This window comes from Crinia signifera, chromosome 7 (assembly GCF_055691185.1).
Source record: "Crinia signifera chromosome 7, ASM5569118v1, whole genome shotgun sequence".
NCBI lineage: Eukaryota > Metazoa > Chordata > Amphibia > Anura > Myobatrachidae > Crinia > Crinia signifera.
The window spans coordinates 69,740,594-69,758,629 of record NC_139223.1 but is presented as its reverse complement, the minus strand read 5'-3'; the positions used below and the strand labels follow the sequence as shown (position 1 = coordinate 69,758,629).

Below are 18,036 nucleotides of genomic sequence, written 5' to 3'. Positions count from 1 at the left end.
ACTTTTTGAAGCTTGATACATCTGGCCTGTAGTGTACTGTCTTAATCTTTGAATTTGCTTTGGAGTGTCCCCTGTTTGTCAGTCAGGGGGACTGCACAAATGCAATAGCTCCTATGCGCATACGCAGTCCCTCACTATCGGGGACAGGGCCAAATATGGACCTGTGCAAGCAGGTCTGAATTGGCCCTTTAGAGTAGAAAAAAGACGTGGCCACTGGATGATTGCACTCCATACACACATTCAGACTTGGACACAGATGTCACACATTGTAAGACACACATTTTGAGCGAGGAATACGCTCTGCACGGCTAAGTAATCTGTGTCCTGGACGGTACAAGTGGCTGTTTGACATGACTGATGCAACAGTGTATGAGGACACATATGTACCACGGGGCAGTACGGATGGTGTAATGGTTAGCATTACTGCCTCACAGCACTGAGGTAATGGGATAAATTCCCACCATGGCTCTAACTGTGTGGAGTTTGTATATTCTCCCGTACTTGCGTGGATTTCCTCCGTGTACTCCGGTTTAATCCAACAATCCAAAAAATATACTGGTAGATTAATTGGTTCCCAACAAAACTAACCCTAGAACATACCTCCCAACTTTTGAAGGGAGGCGTGGCCTCGAGGAAAGGGGGCGTGGCCTCACAGAATGACGCGAACTCCGGCCAGGCCCCCGTTTTCGCCGCTCGTCGGCGCTTAATAGACGCTGTGCGCATGCGCACAGCGTCTATTGTTGGCAGGCTGGGGGGCTCCCAACTGTCTCCCAACCGTCTCGGGAAGCCGGGACTGCGGTAAGCAGTACAGGGACGACGGGACATTGGCCCTAAATCGTGAATGTCCCGCCGAATCCGGGACGGTTGGGAGGTATGCTAGAATGCCTGTGTGTGTACATGTGGTTGACAATATAGATTGTAAGCTCCACTGGGGCAGGGACTGCTGTGAATTTACAAATATTCTCTGTAAAGCGCTGCGGAATATGTGCGCGCTATATAAAAAAAACTGTTAATAAATAAATTTAAATAAATGAACCCCTGAATGTAGACTGGGCTGAGCAACATGGAAGGAGAGGGGAAGACCCTCTATGACTGCTCTAAATGTCTTTTTCGTGGAGAGTGATCCACTAGCATAGAGTAACTACATCCCATTTCCAGTGTCAGCTGGGGAACACCAGGGAATTTATGTAATATTCCATGGCCAGCCAGGCGTGTATAAGCATATACTGTACCTGAATGTGCTTAAGCAAGCCTACACTCCTGTCATACCGTATGGCCCCTGTAGATTTCCAAAGCATTGTCTAAAGGTTCACTGCATGCAAAGAAAAACACATCTGTAGCCTTAAAACACATCCGCGTTAAGGTCTGTGGCTCCCATGTAGAAACACATTGGGCACTCTGTTCTAAGTCATAGTAATGGCAGGTTATTTCTTATGTTTCTTACATTAACATTTCCAATTAAAATGATTGTTTAAACCTTTCCTTTGTACAGTACGTTCCTTTGTACAGTACGTTCCTTTGTACAGTACTGCCCTTTGTACAGTACGTTCCTGTACAGCCTTTCCATTGCACAGGACTTGTTTACTGGAGTGTTTCACGTTTTTACTGTTGTATAACTCATGCGTTGAGTTTGGCCTTAATGCCATTCAAAACTTTACAAGTCATAAAGTGAAACTACTGTATTAAGGTAGGTTATTAGTTATTAATTGTATTAAAACATTATTACTTGAGTCTGCTAACATGACAGGTTCCAAGCATTGTGGAACTCAGAGATTTGTAAAGAGAATACAAAAGACATAAAGTAGGAAACAAATGCCAACAATGGGAATATTTTGATTCTCTTATGTGGAACATTCGTTACACATTGGGCTGCAGGTTTTACTAGTTCCATCTGTAGAATTTGAACTTAGGTGTTCAAACTGTAACTGTAACTTTGAACATTTCTGCCTACAACTACATTTCCTTTTTGAAGTGTAACTAAAATGAACTGAAAGAATGTGCAGAAGTCAAAACATAAATGTAAATGCATAAACTGAGAGGTTTAATGTGTTTATTTTCTACTCAGCTGGAAATGATACTTATTTTATATTCAGCTGGAAATTACGGTGTAATTTTATATTTCCTTTTACAATTTAAAAGACTGGAAATTGGGCAGTTAGAACACTAGGAACAGCAAATGTTTGTGTAGCATTATAAATATAACAAATGTGCGCGTGTCTATATGCGTGGGCACATCTGTAGCATGAAAAGATGATATGAAAATTCAATATGAGAGATTTGAAGGCTGACGTGCAGCAAGGCAATCTATTCTATAAATATACTCATACTCTCATGACAGATTGACATAATTGACATGTCAACCTTTCAGTAATGGATTTAAGGTGAATGAGGTACTTTAGTGACATTAAGATGTAAGTCTATCACACAGGGGCCTACTGTTATGTTTCAGTCACAAAGTAAGCATTTAGCTGAAGAACTCTTCAGAGATAGTACAAATGTGCCCTTTGATTGAAACAAATTGAAGTCTTTGCATACTACAAACAGGACCTCCACCTGCTGCGCACCCCCCTCTGGTTGTGATTAGATCTCCCCCACTGCTCATACTTACCATACTTTTCCCCACACTCATTTATCAATTGTTAGACGCTGCAGAACCCTTGTGGAACCATATAAATAAACAATATTAACAATAATAATAATAAAGCCAGGGACCAGTGATTGGTGCTGCAATGGAGCTGCTGCCATCGTATCCTCTTCTGCTGCGTGACCCCCAGTGCTGTAAAGTGGGTGCGCGCATAACTGCTGGGTCATACACACTGGGCGGCTTTGAGACGAAAGCCGCTCAAAACACCAAGTTTGAGCTGCTTGCAGCTCAAAATCGGCCATTGTGTATGGTCCTTTAGGCATAGTTGTCTACACTCCTGCATTCTGCAGGAGACTCCCTGAAATAGCATAAATCTCCCTTACTCCCTGAAGAGTCTACCAATCTCCCTGATTTCACCTTACCCATATTATGAAGCGGTTACTTTTTTGAGGAAACAACAAGTGAGAGACATATACATTCAAATTGAATCATCAGCACCATTGCCCTGCTTTGGTTATAAGGCTCAGTGGGGCAGATGTATTAAGCCTGGTGAAGAGATAAAGTAGAGAAAAAAATGGAATGCCAATGGAAAGCAGTATGTGTCTGAGCACACAGAGATATAAGGAAATAGCAGTATAAGGTGCTAATAAGTGATCATTCACCTTCTCATGACTTGTAAAAGTTGAGAAAAGTCCACTCCTTCAGTGAATACACTAGACAAATGGCAAAAGGCTTTTCTCAACTTATATCTCGAAGAAAATGCTTCGAAAGCTGGTCTGCTACCTTGTGATTGCCTCTGTGTTTGTGCATGTGTGAGAGAGAAAGAGATGTAGTTTCACTCGTTGCCAATAGATGGTAGTGTTTTGTAGACACACAAATGGACACCAGACATATATATATATATATATATATATATATATATATATATATATATTAGAGAGAGATGATATAGTACCTTAATATAAAATGCATAGGGCTACTACATTCAATAATGATGTAAATCTGTAAGCAATAAAGGGTACGGGTCAGTATGTCGACTAGCAAAAGGTCGACCGCTAATGATCGACAGGCAAAATGATGACACATGAAAAAGGCTGACATACAAAAGGTCGACATGGACAAAAGTTCGACATGGAAAATGTTGACGTGAAAAAGGGTTGACATGAGTTTTAGTGAAAAAAAATAGATTTCTATGTCAACATATGTCGACATGGACAATGTATATCCCCTCAGATGGCTCTTTACGCTTGCCATGCTATCGCATGGTGCCTCACTGCGCTTGGCACACTATTTTATTATCCCGCTATGCCCACTGGGATGGTAAAGTATGCTCAAGTCGGTTTAGAAAAATAGTAATGAAAAACTCATGTCAACCTTTTTTTATGTTAACTTTTCCATGTAGACCTTTTCAATGTGTCGAGTTTTTGCATGTTGTCCGTTAGTGGTCGGCCTGTTGACTGTCGTCCTTTTGCTTTTTGACCTATAAACCACGTCCCAACAATAACCACACACACAGACACAGACACACATATACAGACACAGACACACTCATATATAAGCAAAAAAATAATTTTCCCAACCAATGCATATCAATCTTTAGAGCATACAAAAATTATGACTATATTGCATTGTATTCTATTCTTCCCCATTACATTTGATGACAAGTGAACAAATACAGTAGAAACAGATACAGGAGTCAGATGATAGGATGGAGAAAAATGGGAGTTTCCACATTCCTGCTCCATCATTTGCTCGGTAACTCCGAAAGTTCCATAGGCCAACTTCTGTCCATATAATAGATATGTGGATGTGAGCTTTCAGGTTAGACATTGCATGGAACATATAAGTGATTGGACTTTGATTGTTTACCATTAAAGCTGTATAAGTTACTGTATGTTCTCCCTTCCGCTGTCCATACCCCTAATGCATAACCTGATGATGGTTAATGATGGTTAACATAGTGATGACTGATATGGGACACCTTGCAATAAGATAATTACAAATATCTTGGGTGTGGATGGGGCAATATTTTAGGATCTTTCGCGTAATGGGGGTGATTCAGGTTGTTTTGCAAAAGCAAACTCCTTCTTTAATGGATAAAACCATGTGCACTGCAGGTGGGGTAGATGTAACATGTGCAGAGAGAGTAGCATTTGGGTGAGTTATTTTGTTTCTGTGCAGAGTAAATACTGGCTGCTTTATTCATACACTGCAATACAGTTTTCAGTTTGAACAGCCACCACCCAAATCGAACTGTCTCTGCACATGTTACATCTGCCACGCCTGCAGTGCACATGGTTTTGTCCATTAAAGATTGAGTTTGCATTTGCAAACCAATCTGAATAACCCCCAATATATGTAAGACCTCTATCACTGACTGCTGTGTCTCCCATGCGTTCCCCAAAATGCGTCTGACAGCGACTGCCTTGTTCCTTGGCCCCAGTTTTCTAACAAGCATTTTTATTATTGAAACTTTCCTTCAATCTATGGATAATAACTATTGTACTTTTTTTATTCTAATGAATAATTGTATAAAGGGTAAAGCTGACAGAAAATTGCAGCTACTATGAGAAAAGTGACATGCTGAATTTTAAGCGGCCTTTTCATTCTGAGGATAATTGATGAGCGCTCCTCTGCCCAGTCGTGTTTTCATTCGGAGCCCTACGGTTGCAATCTTCTATTAAGTTTTTGCTTGGCATGGAATAGAGATAGAATTGTGACAGGCATTAATTCTGGTGCCGACACGGCACATTCACAGACCTGGTGGCTTATTGTCTGCTCTGCGTCAGCATTTGATCAGGCACTTAGTACTAATAAGCAGATGATATGCATGGATTGTTCATATGGAAATAATCATAGATTCCTGTAAATGTATGCATCGATGGCGGTATAATGCACAAAGCTTTTTTACATTTAAACCGTCAACGCAATTATTGTTTCTTACCCTTGTTATTTTATTAAAATGGTTTTCCTACACGATACCTCCCAACTGCCCCGCTTTTGGCAAGAACATCCCGTTTTTTTTATCAGTCTCTAATTGGATCGGAACCATTGTGGGACATTGCATATAATCAGTGGCTCCTTATAGTCACAATTAAACCAAGCATTGGACACTTTATAATATCCAGATAGCGGGTTAAGGTTCATAATTAACACATGGAGAGTGAAAGTGTATATATGTTTTAATTAGTTTTTTATTAAAAACCTTTTATTGTATCGAGTGGCGCTCTCTTACAAACAATATTTATGTGTAATTATATATACACATAGATATTCATTGTCTATACCTTGTGAAACTGAAGGGCTGTGATTAGGCCTGAATAACCCCATTTGGGTGCACACACATGTTTGCCATATGATGTGTCTGGAGTTGCAAGTAAGTGTGTATGTGTCGCATCTTGTGCGAACAGAGATAAACAGAGATAAAAGTAGGTGTTTCTGTGCAGTGAGTATAAGGATGCATGGAACGGCTGTTTCTGGTGGGAGTTTTATAAGTCTGTACATGTTAAGGAAGCCCGCTGCTGACTGGCTGGGGAAGGACCCGGTGTGTCACATCAACAGCAAATCCCCCAGTTCGGGGTTGGAGCTCCAAGTGTAAACGCACTTGGGGTTTCTCCAGTTCATCATGGTTATGGGACAGCAGTTTGTTATATTCATTTTCATTTTTTTATTCATTTTGTCCCCGTATTTTGAGAACCAGGACCAGCCCATGAGCCTGGTGCTGGTTCAAGAAGTATGGGGGACCACACTTTTTTGTCCCCCTAAATTTCTAAAACCAGTACCAGTTCAATGAGCTGTTTATAGCCAGGCTGGGGGACCCCACTCTGTTTTATTTATTCCGTTTTTTACACAGTCCAGTAGTGGGAAAGTTTTTACATTCTATGAACATTCAAAAAACATGGGCGAAGATGTATTATAGCGGTATGGAATGTGTCGTTATAGCCACTGGAGGGCGGTAATGAGCCGCCGAGGAGAGGTACCATAGAGGTACCGTAGAAAGCTTGGAGCAGGGAGCAGGTAAGACAGTGGGCTTCCCTCTCCCCTCCCCATCCCGCCCATGAATCAAAGCTGCATTCCCCCCCCCCCCCTCCCCGGACACGGTATCGCCCGCACACCCCCCCCCCCCCCCCCCGGACAGCGGGCACCCGCCGCAGTATCTCCCTGGACACGATAACAGCTGCGGTATCGCCCCCAAACCCCCTCCCCACCAGAGAGCAGGTGCCTGCCGCAGTGTCGCCCGCAAACAGGGCGGTGGGCAGAGGATTTGCCTGGGGCGGGGAGGCTTGCACCGGCCCTGGTTATAGCTCGTTACCTCTTTACCCAGGTAAAGCAGCAGTACCAACAAGATGTGTCTTACCCCTTTCACACTAGAAAGTGCTTGCAAGCTGGGTCGCAATCCGGGTACAATATCCTGGGTGCTGGCAAACACTTTCACACTAGCTACCCGACCCAGCATAAAGCCGGGCAGGTGGCACAATTGGGAGGAGGGACCGGGAGGCACTGGGAGATGTCAGCATCTTCCAGCGGCGCATTTACAGAGCAGTGAATGGGTCCAATCCTGGTCAAGACCCAGGATGAAATCCCGAAACATTGGATCGGGGACAATCTTTAAGGACCCTTTCAGACTGACAAGTACATGAGCGCGCAACAAGCCAGGAAATTGGTCAAAGTGAAAGGGGTATTAATTTATTGTCTGCCAGAGTGGGGGAGTGAAAGCTTCCTCCAGCCGGTGATCTCTACCAGAGCCCACAGCGTGTACACCAAATGAATCATGTATATATTACAACAAAGTGGCATGTCTAGATGGAAGTTTCATTGGGTGTGGTAAAGCACACCGACAGTCAGGATTCTGACAGTCATTAGCCCGACGTCGGAATCCCAACTGACGGGATTTAGACAGCTGGGCGAGCTCAACGAAGCCCCTTGCAGGCACAGTGGCTCGCTGCACTCGCTACCTATTCTATTCTCCCTATATGGGGGTCGTGGACCCCCACGAGAGTATAGCCGCTGCCCATCTGTTGGGGTTTTAACAGTCGGTATTCCGACATTGGTGTAATGACTGTCAGAATCCCGACTGTTGGTCAGTCATCCGGCACCCGTTTCATTGGTATAAAATAGCTCAGTTTATCTACACCATTGCTATAATATACATTGTATGTACATATTTAGAGGTAAAATGCTGCCACCTAGAGCATCTACTTAGTACAACATAACTCAATTTGGGTTTATGGGTCAGGAGCATAATTTTGTTATTAATATGGGGCATACTGTACACAAGTTGAGATATGTGCTTAACGATGTGTGCTAATCTACTTAAGCTAGGTGATTTCCCTTGCGCTTCCCGGTGTCGAGATACACACATAGCAATGTGTACTGAGCGATCTGTGCTAACTGATGTGTTTTATGCACTTACTAGGTGAAATAACTAGACTTTGGCTGTATATGCTAAGGATCTGAGCCAGCAATAGCATTGCGTGGGACCGCGCATCACCATCACTATAAGGTGTACACACAGAGCGATTTGTGCTTAATTTCGAAGCGATCTAGACATCGTGTGCAGGGCCGTTTCTAGAGGCGGACAAGCCGTGCAGCAGCCCGGGGCGCCGCACGGCTTGTCCGCCTCTGAAACAGCCAGGGCGCCCGGCAGTCTCCCCCAACGCCGCTAACGCCGCTGTAGCCGCCGCCTCCTCCTCCCTTCCTCCTCCTCCGCCGCTCTGTGTCCCCGGCCGGTCCGACTCCACGCACGACAGTGCATAAGCGGAGGCTGAGATTTCCCTGGAAAGGGGAGGGGAACGCATTGTGCGTCTCTCCTTCCCCTCGCTCACGTCACTGGGCTGTCGCTGTCAGCCAATCAGAGCTCGGGCGCGAGGTATGAATGGCTGACGGCTCAGCTCAGGTACACACACTGAAGGGGAAGGAGAGGCACGATGCGCTCCCCTCCCCTCGGAAGCAGCGGAAGCAGCGGCAGCAGCGGCAGCAGAGGCAGTGAAGTGAGTTTGGCATTGTGGGGGCATATGTGTGGCGCTGTGGGGGCACATCTGGCACTGGGGGCATATATTTGTGTCACTGTGGGGGCATATGTGTGGCGCTGTGGGGGCACATCTGGCACTGTGGGGGCATATATTTGTGGCACTGTGGGGGCATATATTTGTGGCACTGTGGGGGCATTTATTTGTGGCACTGTGGGGGCATTTATTTGTGGCACTGTGGGGGCATTTATTTGTGGCACTGTGGGGGCATTTATTTGTGGCACTGTGGGGGCATTTATTTGTGGCACTGTGGGGGCATTTATTTGTGGCACTGTGGGGGCATTTATTTGTGTCACTGGGGGCATTTATTTGTGTCACTGTGGGGGCATATATTTGTGGCACTGTGGGGGCATATGTGTGGCGCTGTGGGGGCACATCTGGCACTGTGGGGGCATATGTGTGGCACTGTGGGGGCATTTATTTGTGGCACTGTGGGGACATTTATTTGTGGCACTGTGGGGGCATTTATTTGTGGCACTGTGGGGGCATTTATTTGTGGCACTGTGGGGGCATTTATTTGTGGCACTGTGGGGGCATTTATTTGTGGCACTGTGGGGGCATATATTTGTGGCACTGTGGGGGCATATATTTGTGTCACTGTGGGGGCATAGCTGGCACTGTGGGGGCATATTAGTAAACGGCATCAGTTGTGCGGCAGCGGCACATGGGGCATAATGTGTAATGGGCATTACGATGTGGGGAGTATTGTGTAATTGCCATCACATTGTGGGGTCTAATGGGCATCATGGTGTGCGGCGTAATGTGTAATTGTCATCACGGTGTGCGACATAATGTGTAATTGTCATCACGGTGTGCGGCGTAATATGTAATCGTCATATCAGTGTACGGCGTAATGGGTAATTGTCATCACGGATAAATAGTGTATAATGATTTAAGTAGCCTGTCATTGTTTGGCCTTGATTTGTGAGGCGTACTAGGTCACTGTGTGGCCTTCAGCCGGCCAACTTAAGTGCGGGAGGACAATAACAATTCCTGCAGTAACCAATGTCTGGTCATGCAGGTTGCAAAAGTGTGATATAAGGTAATTGTTTTCCTGATAGACCACGCCTTATATTAAGCCACACCCCTTTTAAAATTAAGCCACACCCCCTATTTCGGCGCGCGCCTACGGCGCGCACAATTTCTATGGTAACATGTTATGTTTTTTTTTTTTTTGGGGGGGGGTGGGGGGGGGGCGCATTTTGATTTCTTCGCCCTGGTGGCTAAATTGTCTAGAAACGGCCCTGATCGTGTGTACACCTCTTAAGTCAGTGGCTCCCAAACTTACTTAAATCATGGCACCATAGAGTGTAGCATTCTTGTCAAGGCACCTATAGAATCAAAGATATTTCTTGATACATTTTGAAAAAAATATATATGGTCAGTTATGTGGTAGGGTACAGTTGTGCTTTTGACTGGCCACATGTTTTCTGATTGGCAGCCACTAGCTCTTGTTTTGCCTTTCACTTTGACCAAACATTTTAACACAGTACTGTAGCACCAGTACTAAATGGCAGAAATGAATATTGAATGAAGAAAATTATTGTGAAAACACTTAGTTTTGAGGGCAAAATATATTACTGGACACTAATGTAAAGCATTACAAAGAAGTTGTCATTTAGAGTAAATGTTACATTAATTTTAAGTCTGATTTAATTAACCATTAATCTAATGAAATATATTTTCTTACACAATCAGATCAACTTGACATTGTTTCTATGGCTGAGACGACCATGACGCCAGATGAAATCGAGCTGGAAATGACGAAAATCCAGCGGCTTCGAGAAGTGTTGGTGAGAAGAGAATCAGAACTCAGGTTCATGTGAGTATGTTACATACTAGAGCAGACTAAACTGACTGATATATAAGTGTTCAGTACAAGTTCCCAAGTCTTGAACTAGACATGTTTGACATATATTAGACCACATAAGAAACATAGAATTTGATGGCAGATAAGAACCATTTGGCCCATCTAGTCTGCCCCTTTTTTTACCCTTCAGGTAATCTCAACCCTTTTTAATCCTTATTTCTTTGTAAGGATATTCATATGCCTATCCCAAGCATGTTTAACTTGTTCTACTGTCTTAGCCTCTACCACCTCTGATGGGAGGCTATTCCACTTATCCACTACCCTTTCTGTGAAGATGTGTGCATTATAGAAACGTTTACATTATAAATAGGTAACATATAGGGGTCAGTTCAATAAGGGGTCATGCACAATTCAGTGTTCTCCATTGCTGGCATCCCTAACGCTGTTGTATTGACACAATACATTGTAATGTATTTTTCTGCAAAAAGTACTCCTTACGTAAACTGAATTTAAAGTGGTTGCCCATCGAAACATCCCATGTGAAGTAGAATATACATCTTAGTAAATTCCCCCCTATGTGTTTATTACTGTGTAGGTTTCATGGGTGAGATTTAATATGATGAGAGAATCAGAAAGTGAGAGATTTGGTAAGAAATCTGCAGTTTTTTAAAGCGGCAATCATTTACACTGCAAAATCAAACAGGTTTTGCAGTGTAAATGATTGCCGCTTTAAAGAAACAAACTGGAGATTTCTTACCAAATCTCTCACTTTCTGAATCTCTCATCCTATTAAATCTCACCCCATATGTTTTATTTTAAGAACATTTTAGAAGTTTCTTTCTTTGTAAGTGTGTGGTGTGGACCTATCACTAATCGCTATGACATGGGTATAGATCTAGGGTACAGTATCCCTTTTTGGTATCCCTTTTTGTTGTTTTGCTATTTTTGTGTGTGGCACAGCCTGTGAAATTTATATTTTTATTGTACAGTATTAAATTTATAGCTTGTATAACTGCAGTTGTCAGCATTTTCTTGTGTTGCTGATGTACTGTACTTCCACTTCTATAGCCGCAGTAATTATTCAGATCTATTTCATGAATTGTAAATACATTTATCACAGAAGCCTTTCTGATTTTGAGGAAGCCAAATGCGTTAGAAATTAGAATAAAAATATATATAAATGTATGTTCTTCTTTGTACAGATGTTAATGTTGAAATATCTTTAAAGCATAGGGTTCTATCCATTCTGTAAAAGATTAAAGTTCCATGACTGTAGAAATTTCAAAGCAGATTCTTTTGTCTTTAAAAAATGACATCACACATCAAATTTTTATCAGCCTTTATGGAAATGAGAGGAATAATTCAGATTCCGTATAAAGCAAGGCTCAATATATGGCCTAATTACAGATATACTTCTGTCTAGTACAGTAGCTATTTTAAGAGATTTTACAAATGTTATAACATTTCCATAATAATAATATTTGATGTGGTTTGTTCTATTTGTAGTTGTACTCTGGAACCTAGCATCCCTATTAAAGCAAATGCTCAGTCATGTTAAATAACAGCCTCTACAATATTGCCCTTTTATCACAAAAGTTTAGTGTTGTAGTCAGCCAATAACTGCACATCTAGAATACTCTGCCAACATTGGAGTAGGCTGGGGCGGGACAGGACGCACGCCGTAGGTGTGTGGCAACATTTTTGGGGTGTGGCCTGCAAAAAGGGGGCATGGTCTATACTCGCTGCACTGCAGCAAGGCCATGCCCCCATTTTCCGCCGCTGTGGGGGCATGCCCAGCCCCCAGCCCTTCTGCCTGAAAGAATAGGCGTTGTGTGCATGCGCACAGCGTCTATTCACGGACTACAGGGGGGACTCCCAACTCCCCCCCCCCCCCCCCTCGGGACACCGCTGGCCGCGGGAGGGATGTGGGAACGTTCCAAAATACCGGGACGTTCCCGCGATAAGCGGGACAGTTGGGAGGTATGAATACTTTTAAAAATGCTGTAAACACAATAACATTGTAACTGTAACTCACTGGGAAACCTCTTTTAGAGAGTGTATCAATACAAAACACAGCATTATTTAAACATGTTTGCCTTTTTGAACTGTATTTCTTATTGCCACTATTTATAGGTCCTTATTCAGATCTGATCACAGTACAAATATGTTCTTAAAATGGGCAAAGCCATGTGCACTGCAGCTTGTGCAGCAAGAGTTAGATTTGGGTGGGGTGTGTTGAAACTTAAATATACATTGCAGTGTAAAAATAAAGCAGCCAGTATTTACCCTGCATGGAAACAAAATAACTCACCCAAATCTAACTCTCTCTATACATGTTACATCTGCCCCACCTGCAGTGCACATGGTTTGGCCCATTTTTAGAACAAATTTGCACTGCGATCAGATCTGTATAAGGGCCATAATGTAGTGAGCATCTTGTATTTTAAAGGATTTAACATTAAAATGATATGGTTATAGGTGGAAAGAGTAGGTGGGGGATGGGAAGGGTTCACAAAGCTTTCACTACAGGAACATCCATAATTAAAATGTGAGTTTTTCACCATGCATGCTACACTAATTGGGTTATTCTGGTTGATTCACAAGGCTGCGAATTCGGAAGCGTCAGGTACTTTGGGCTTTGGTCATGTAGGGCTTGAAACTCAGTAAGTTGATCTTGAAAACGATTTGCCATTTTATGGGCAGACAGTGAAGGGAGTAGAGAATGGGAGTTAGGTGTCTAGAAAGGGGCTGGGGGATTAACAGCCTGGCAGCTGTACCAGCTGTAATCGGTGCAATCCTTTTGTTGGGAGTCCCAGGTAGAGGGCATTGCAGTAATCCAATAGAGATGATACAAATGCATATATGACTTTTGGCAAATCTTCAGAGGGAATGAAGTGTTTGACTCTGGCTATGTTCCTCAGATGAAATAAAGAGGATATGATTGTGGCTGATACTAAAGTGCTTTAACCAGCTCACTGAGCAGCATCGTGTATCCAAGTCATGGGTGGAACTTGCTGCAACATGAGCACTAGTGACCATAGTGCAGCTCAATTGAGCATGACTAGATCTGTATGTGTATTTAAATTTGAAGAGAGCGGCTAGGCCTATGCCAATATGAGCATGACTGAAGCAGATGGTTGTATCCTAGTGGTGGCAGTTGGGTGTTAATTGGCGGGATGCAGTAAACAAATAATGCGGTAAAACCCCAGTTTTCAAGGTTTTTACCTCATTTTCATATACAGTAAAGCCCCACCGTCAGGGTTTTGCAGTGGGGTTCAACCCCATATGAGCCTATTAGCTTTCTTCCTCACACATCGCCGGGCCCATCACAAAGGGCAGCTCTTAACGCAAGACCTGTCCTTTGCAATAATAATCACATATGTTAGTGCATATGTGATTATTATCTATGCGCAAGGGTGTAACTACCATAGGTGCAGGGGATGCAGCTGCTATGGGGCCCAGAGCTGAAGGGGGCCCATCTTTACGTCTAAGTAGTATGTTTTACATACATTTTTTTTTTTTATAAATTCTTTATTTTGGGGGTTGTTTTTTTTTTTTTTCAAGAAAATAGTGTTACAGACATTTGTGGTAACAGTACAAAAGATAGGTTAACTGTGTCAATGTTTGAACATAAATTGTTATGAACACTGGATATCTATAATATATGATTCATTTGTTAAAGCGAAATGAGCCCAAAGTACAATAAACAGTACCTATTCTGTCATATCATTCGTTCTTTATCTTCTCTCTTTCCTTTCCTTTAACCATTATCGTTTAATCAAACCACAATGCGTAACTGGGGGGAGGGGGGGGTGGGGGAGGGGAAGACAAGACGAGGGATAGGTTGGGGGGGGGGGAACTAAAAGAGGGGGGGGAGAATAGGGGGCCTGTCCATTGTCATTACCGTCGGTTGAGACAGTGGTATTGGGTCTGTTGGGTCTAGTTGTATTAATCTCTCTTTCCTGATGTTTCTAATGCTGCGTCAGGGACTGTTGTGGGGTAGACGGGGCCTGGTCTTTATATGATGCTGTTAATTTAAACTCTAGCCAAGGTAGCCATGTGGTGGTATAGTCAGATTGTTTATCTAGGGCCGAGTAGTAAATATCTTCCATTGCACAGTAAAAGTCTATTCTTTGGAACCATTCCCAAATAGTGGGGGGATCTGTGGATCTCCAGTGAACCGGAACCACCGCTCTTGCTGCGTTGTTTAAGTGTTTTAGTAATGACCGTTTATATTTTGCTATAGGAATTTTAGTGTGGGAAAGTAACCAAAAGTCAGGTTTGTCAGGGGCTTGGAATCCTATGATGGCTGAAGACATCTGGATTATTGTGTCCCAGAAAGTAGATATTTTAGGGCAGTCCCACCATATGTGGATCAGGGTGCCCCTTTGAGAGTTACAGCGCCAGCATAGGGGTGAGACCGACGGGTAGCATTTGTGGATTAGGGGAGGGCATCTATACCATTTGGTCAGTAGTTTGTACTGTGTCTCCACCACCTCAAGACTTGTGGAGCACTGCGCCATGTTGCCACAGTGCCTCTCCCAGTTTATAGCTATACCTTTTGGCGCAAGGTCCTGATCCCACGCCTTACAGAAAGGGGGGAGGTCAGGGAAGTGGTTGTGTAACACGACTTTGTAAATCGTAGAGATAACATGGGTGGGGTCCGAGGTGTGGGAGCACAGCACTTCGAACAGGGTAGGGTCTTTTTTGAGGGCGAGTGCTGTTCTTTTTGACTGTATAAAGTGACGCAGTTGGAAATAAAACCAGGAGTCTGTGTGGTGTAGTTCCCTTTCTGACATCAGTTCCGAGAAAGACTTGACACCCCCCCCCCCCCCCCCGACGTTAAGTGAATCACCCTGGTCAGGCCTTTTTGCTGCCAGGCAGATGCTAGTCTCCCAGATACTCCCGGTGGAAATTCCGGGTTGTTGATAAAGGGGAGAAGAAGAGAGTCAGGGGAGGAAAGGCCCAGTCTGTACCGGATAGTTTTCCAGAGTGTCAGGGTGGGTTCAACTGTGGGGTGCCTGGTGCGGGGTATGTTTTGGAGCCACGGGACTACTTTAAGGCACAGAGCCGAAGAGTGCGTTTCTAGGTCGACCCATTGTTTAAAGCACGTGTCTGATCTTGACCAGTCTACAATTCTATGCAGGACTGCGGCCTGGTAGTATGCCAGCAGCATCGGGAGCTGTTGGCCTCCTTTGTTTTTCCTATGGTATAGATAGTTGTGCTTAAATCTAGGTCTTTTTCCACCCCACACGAATCGGCTAATTGCCCTTTGGGCGTCTCCTATATATTGGGCTGGCAATTTTAATGGCACTGTCTGGAATAGATAGAGGAACCTCGGTAGGACATTCATCTTTATGATATTCATCCTCCCCAGCCATGAGAGTTTTTGAGTTGCCCATTGTGCCGTTTCTCTGCGGATGGACCTTAGTAGGGGAGTGTAGTTTAGGGATATTGTTGATTTTAGGGAGATCAGGATGGAGATGCCCAGATATTTGATATGGGTTGGGTTCCAAGTAAAGGGGAATTGGGCACTTAGAGCCTCCTTGGTGTCGTTTGGCAGTGAAATGTTTAGTGCAGTGGATTTCGTATAATTTATTTTAAAATTGGACAGCTTCCCATAACGGGAAAACTCCGCCATGAGATTCGGGAGAGTGATTACTGGATTTGTTATAATCGCCAGGAGGTCATCTGCAAACAAAGCTAGTCTGTGATTAATTTTCCCAGCTACTAAACCGCTAATATTTGGATTACTTCTGATCGCCCTGGCCAACGCCTCCATGCAGATAACATATATCAGTGGGGACAACGAACATCCTTGTCTCGTCCCATTAGAAATGGTGACCGGTTTGGACAGGAGTCCATTTATTCTAATTTGAGCCATGGGGGACCTATAAAGAGCGAGGATTTTTTGCAGAAACCTGCCTTCCAATCCCATGTGCCGCAGAGCCATCTCCATGAATTTCCAGTCCACCCTGTCGAAAGCTTTTTCGGCATCGGTGGAGAGGAGCATGGTGGGGGTGTTCGTGGATTGGGTATGAGCAATGAGATCAAAGACTCGGATGGAGTTGTCTCTCGCCTCTCTCCCCCGTACAAATCCCACCTGGTCTTGGTGTACAACCAATGGGACCAAGGAGGCTAGTCGGTTCGCCAATAATTTTGCGAACAGTTTTACGTCTACATTAAGTAGGGAGATAGGGCGGTAACTGGAGGGGAGAGCTGGATCTTTGTTTTCTTTTGGTATAACAGTGATGTGTGCGCTGAGCGAGTGTTCAGAGAGAGGTGTTTCTTGGGACACTGCATTACATGCTCGCAGGAGGAGGGGTAGTAGTTTGTCTTGAAATGCTTTATAATATGTGGTTGTAAAGCCGTCTGGGCCAGGGCTCTTGCCTGATGGGGTAGTTTTTAGGGCCGTTGCAAGTTCTGTATCTGTGAACGGGTCGTTAAGGGCTGATGTTAATTCTGGTGGGAGAGTAGGGAACTGGATTTCCCTCAGGTATTCCTTGATGTCCTGCTCGTGTGCTAATGCATCTCTGGGATGTGTTTTTGAGGAGAGATTATAGAGGGTGGAGTAATATTCATGAAATATGTCAGCTATCTGCGCATTTTTAGTGCACATTCTCCCTGAAGTGTCCTTCATTTCCTTAACATATTTTTTAAGGCTCTTTGTGCTCTTAGTGCCCTTGCTAGTTGTTTACCCGGTTTATTTCCCCATCTATGAAATTTGTGTCTGCATCTACGGAAGGCCCTACGCGTGCTCTCATTTAAGAGACTATTTAGGGCCATCCGTGCTTCCTGAAGCTCTAAGAAAACATCTGGGGTTAGGGAGGATTTGTGTCGTGTTTCAAGTTCCTTTATTTTACTAAGGAGTGCCTCTCTGCATTCTGCTTTTTTCTTTTTAAGGTAGGAACCTATTTGGATGCATTTACCTCCATTTGTGCGCCTCCCACACTGTCACTGGTGATACATCGTCTGTTACATAAGTGGCTATATAGTCATCGATGGCTTTTGATATCTTATTTCGGCAATCGTCGTCTCTTAGAAATTGCTCGTTAAAGCGCCAATTCCAGTGGCGTGTCGGGGGGTTCAGCAATGTCAGTATAAGTGTGATAGGTGCATGGTCTGATCCCACGATCTGTCCGATTGTAGCATCCATTAATAGGTCTAGCGATCTATGGCTTAAGCAGAGATAGTCGATTCGTGTATATGAGTTGTGGGCATATGAATAAAATGTGTAGTCTCTATCCCTTGGGTGGAGTAATCTCCATGAGTCAATTAATTGAAAGTCGTGAAGCACGGATCTAAACCGTCGTAAGTCTCTGTTGGAAGAACTGGGGTGTGGGTTTGTTGTGTCTAAGGAAGGTTCAATTGCCCAATTGAGGTCTCCCCCTGTCACTAGTACCCCTTCTATCGTATTCTCAATTAGCTCCAATGCCTCTCTTAGGAAACGTATCTGGCCCTTGTTCGGTAGATAAAGGTTAATAAAGGTAAATATTTGGTTGGCGATGGTAGCCTTAACTAGTATTCCCCTACCGTCTCCTATGTGGGTTTCGGATACCTCTGTTAAATGGATGTTTTTAGAGAATAGTATTGCTACCCCTTTAGATTTGGAC

The 18,036-nt window shown here is 43.8% G+C and overlaps 1 protein-coding gene across 1 annotated transcript in view; it reads left to right on the top strand.

Annotated features, from left to right (window-relative positions):
- Positions 1 to 18,036, top strand: part of BMERB1 (bMERB domain containing 1) — a 169,470-nt gene that overhangs the window by 91,387 nt on the left and 60,047 nt on the right. Inside the window, exon 2 of the mRNA XM_083153303.1 lies at positions 10,312 to 10,435. Within this exon, the coding sequence (XP_083009429.1) occupies positions 10,312 to 10,435 (124 nt within the window). The remainder of the gene's footprint in view (positions 1 to 10,311; positions 10,436 to 18,036) is intronic.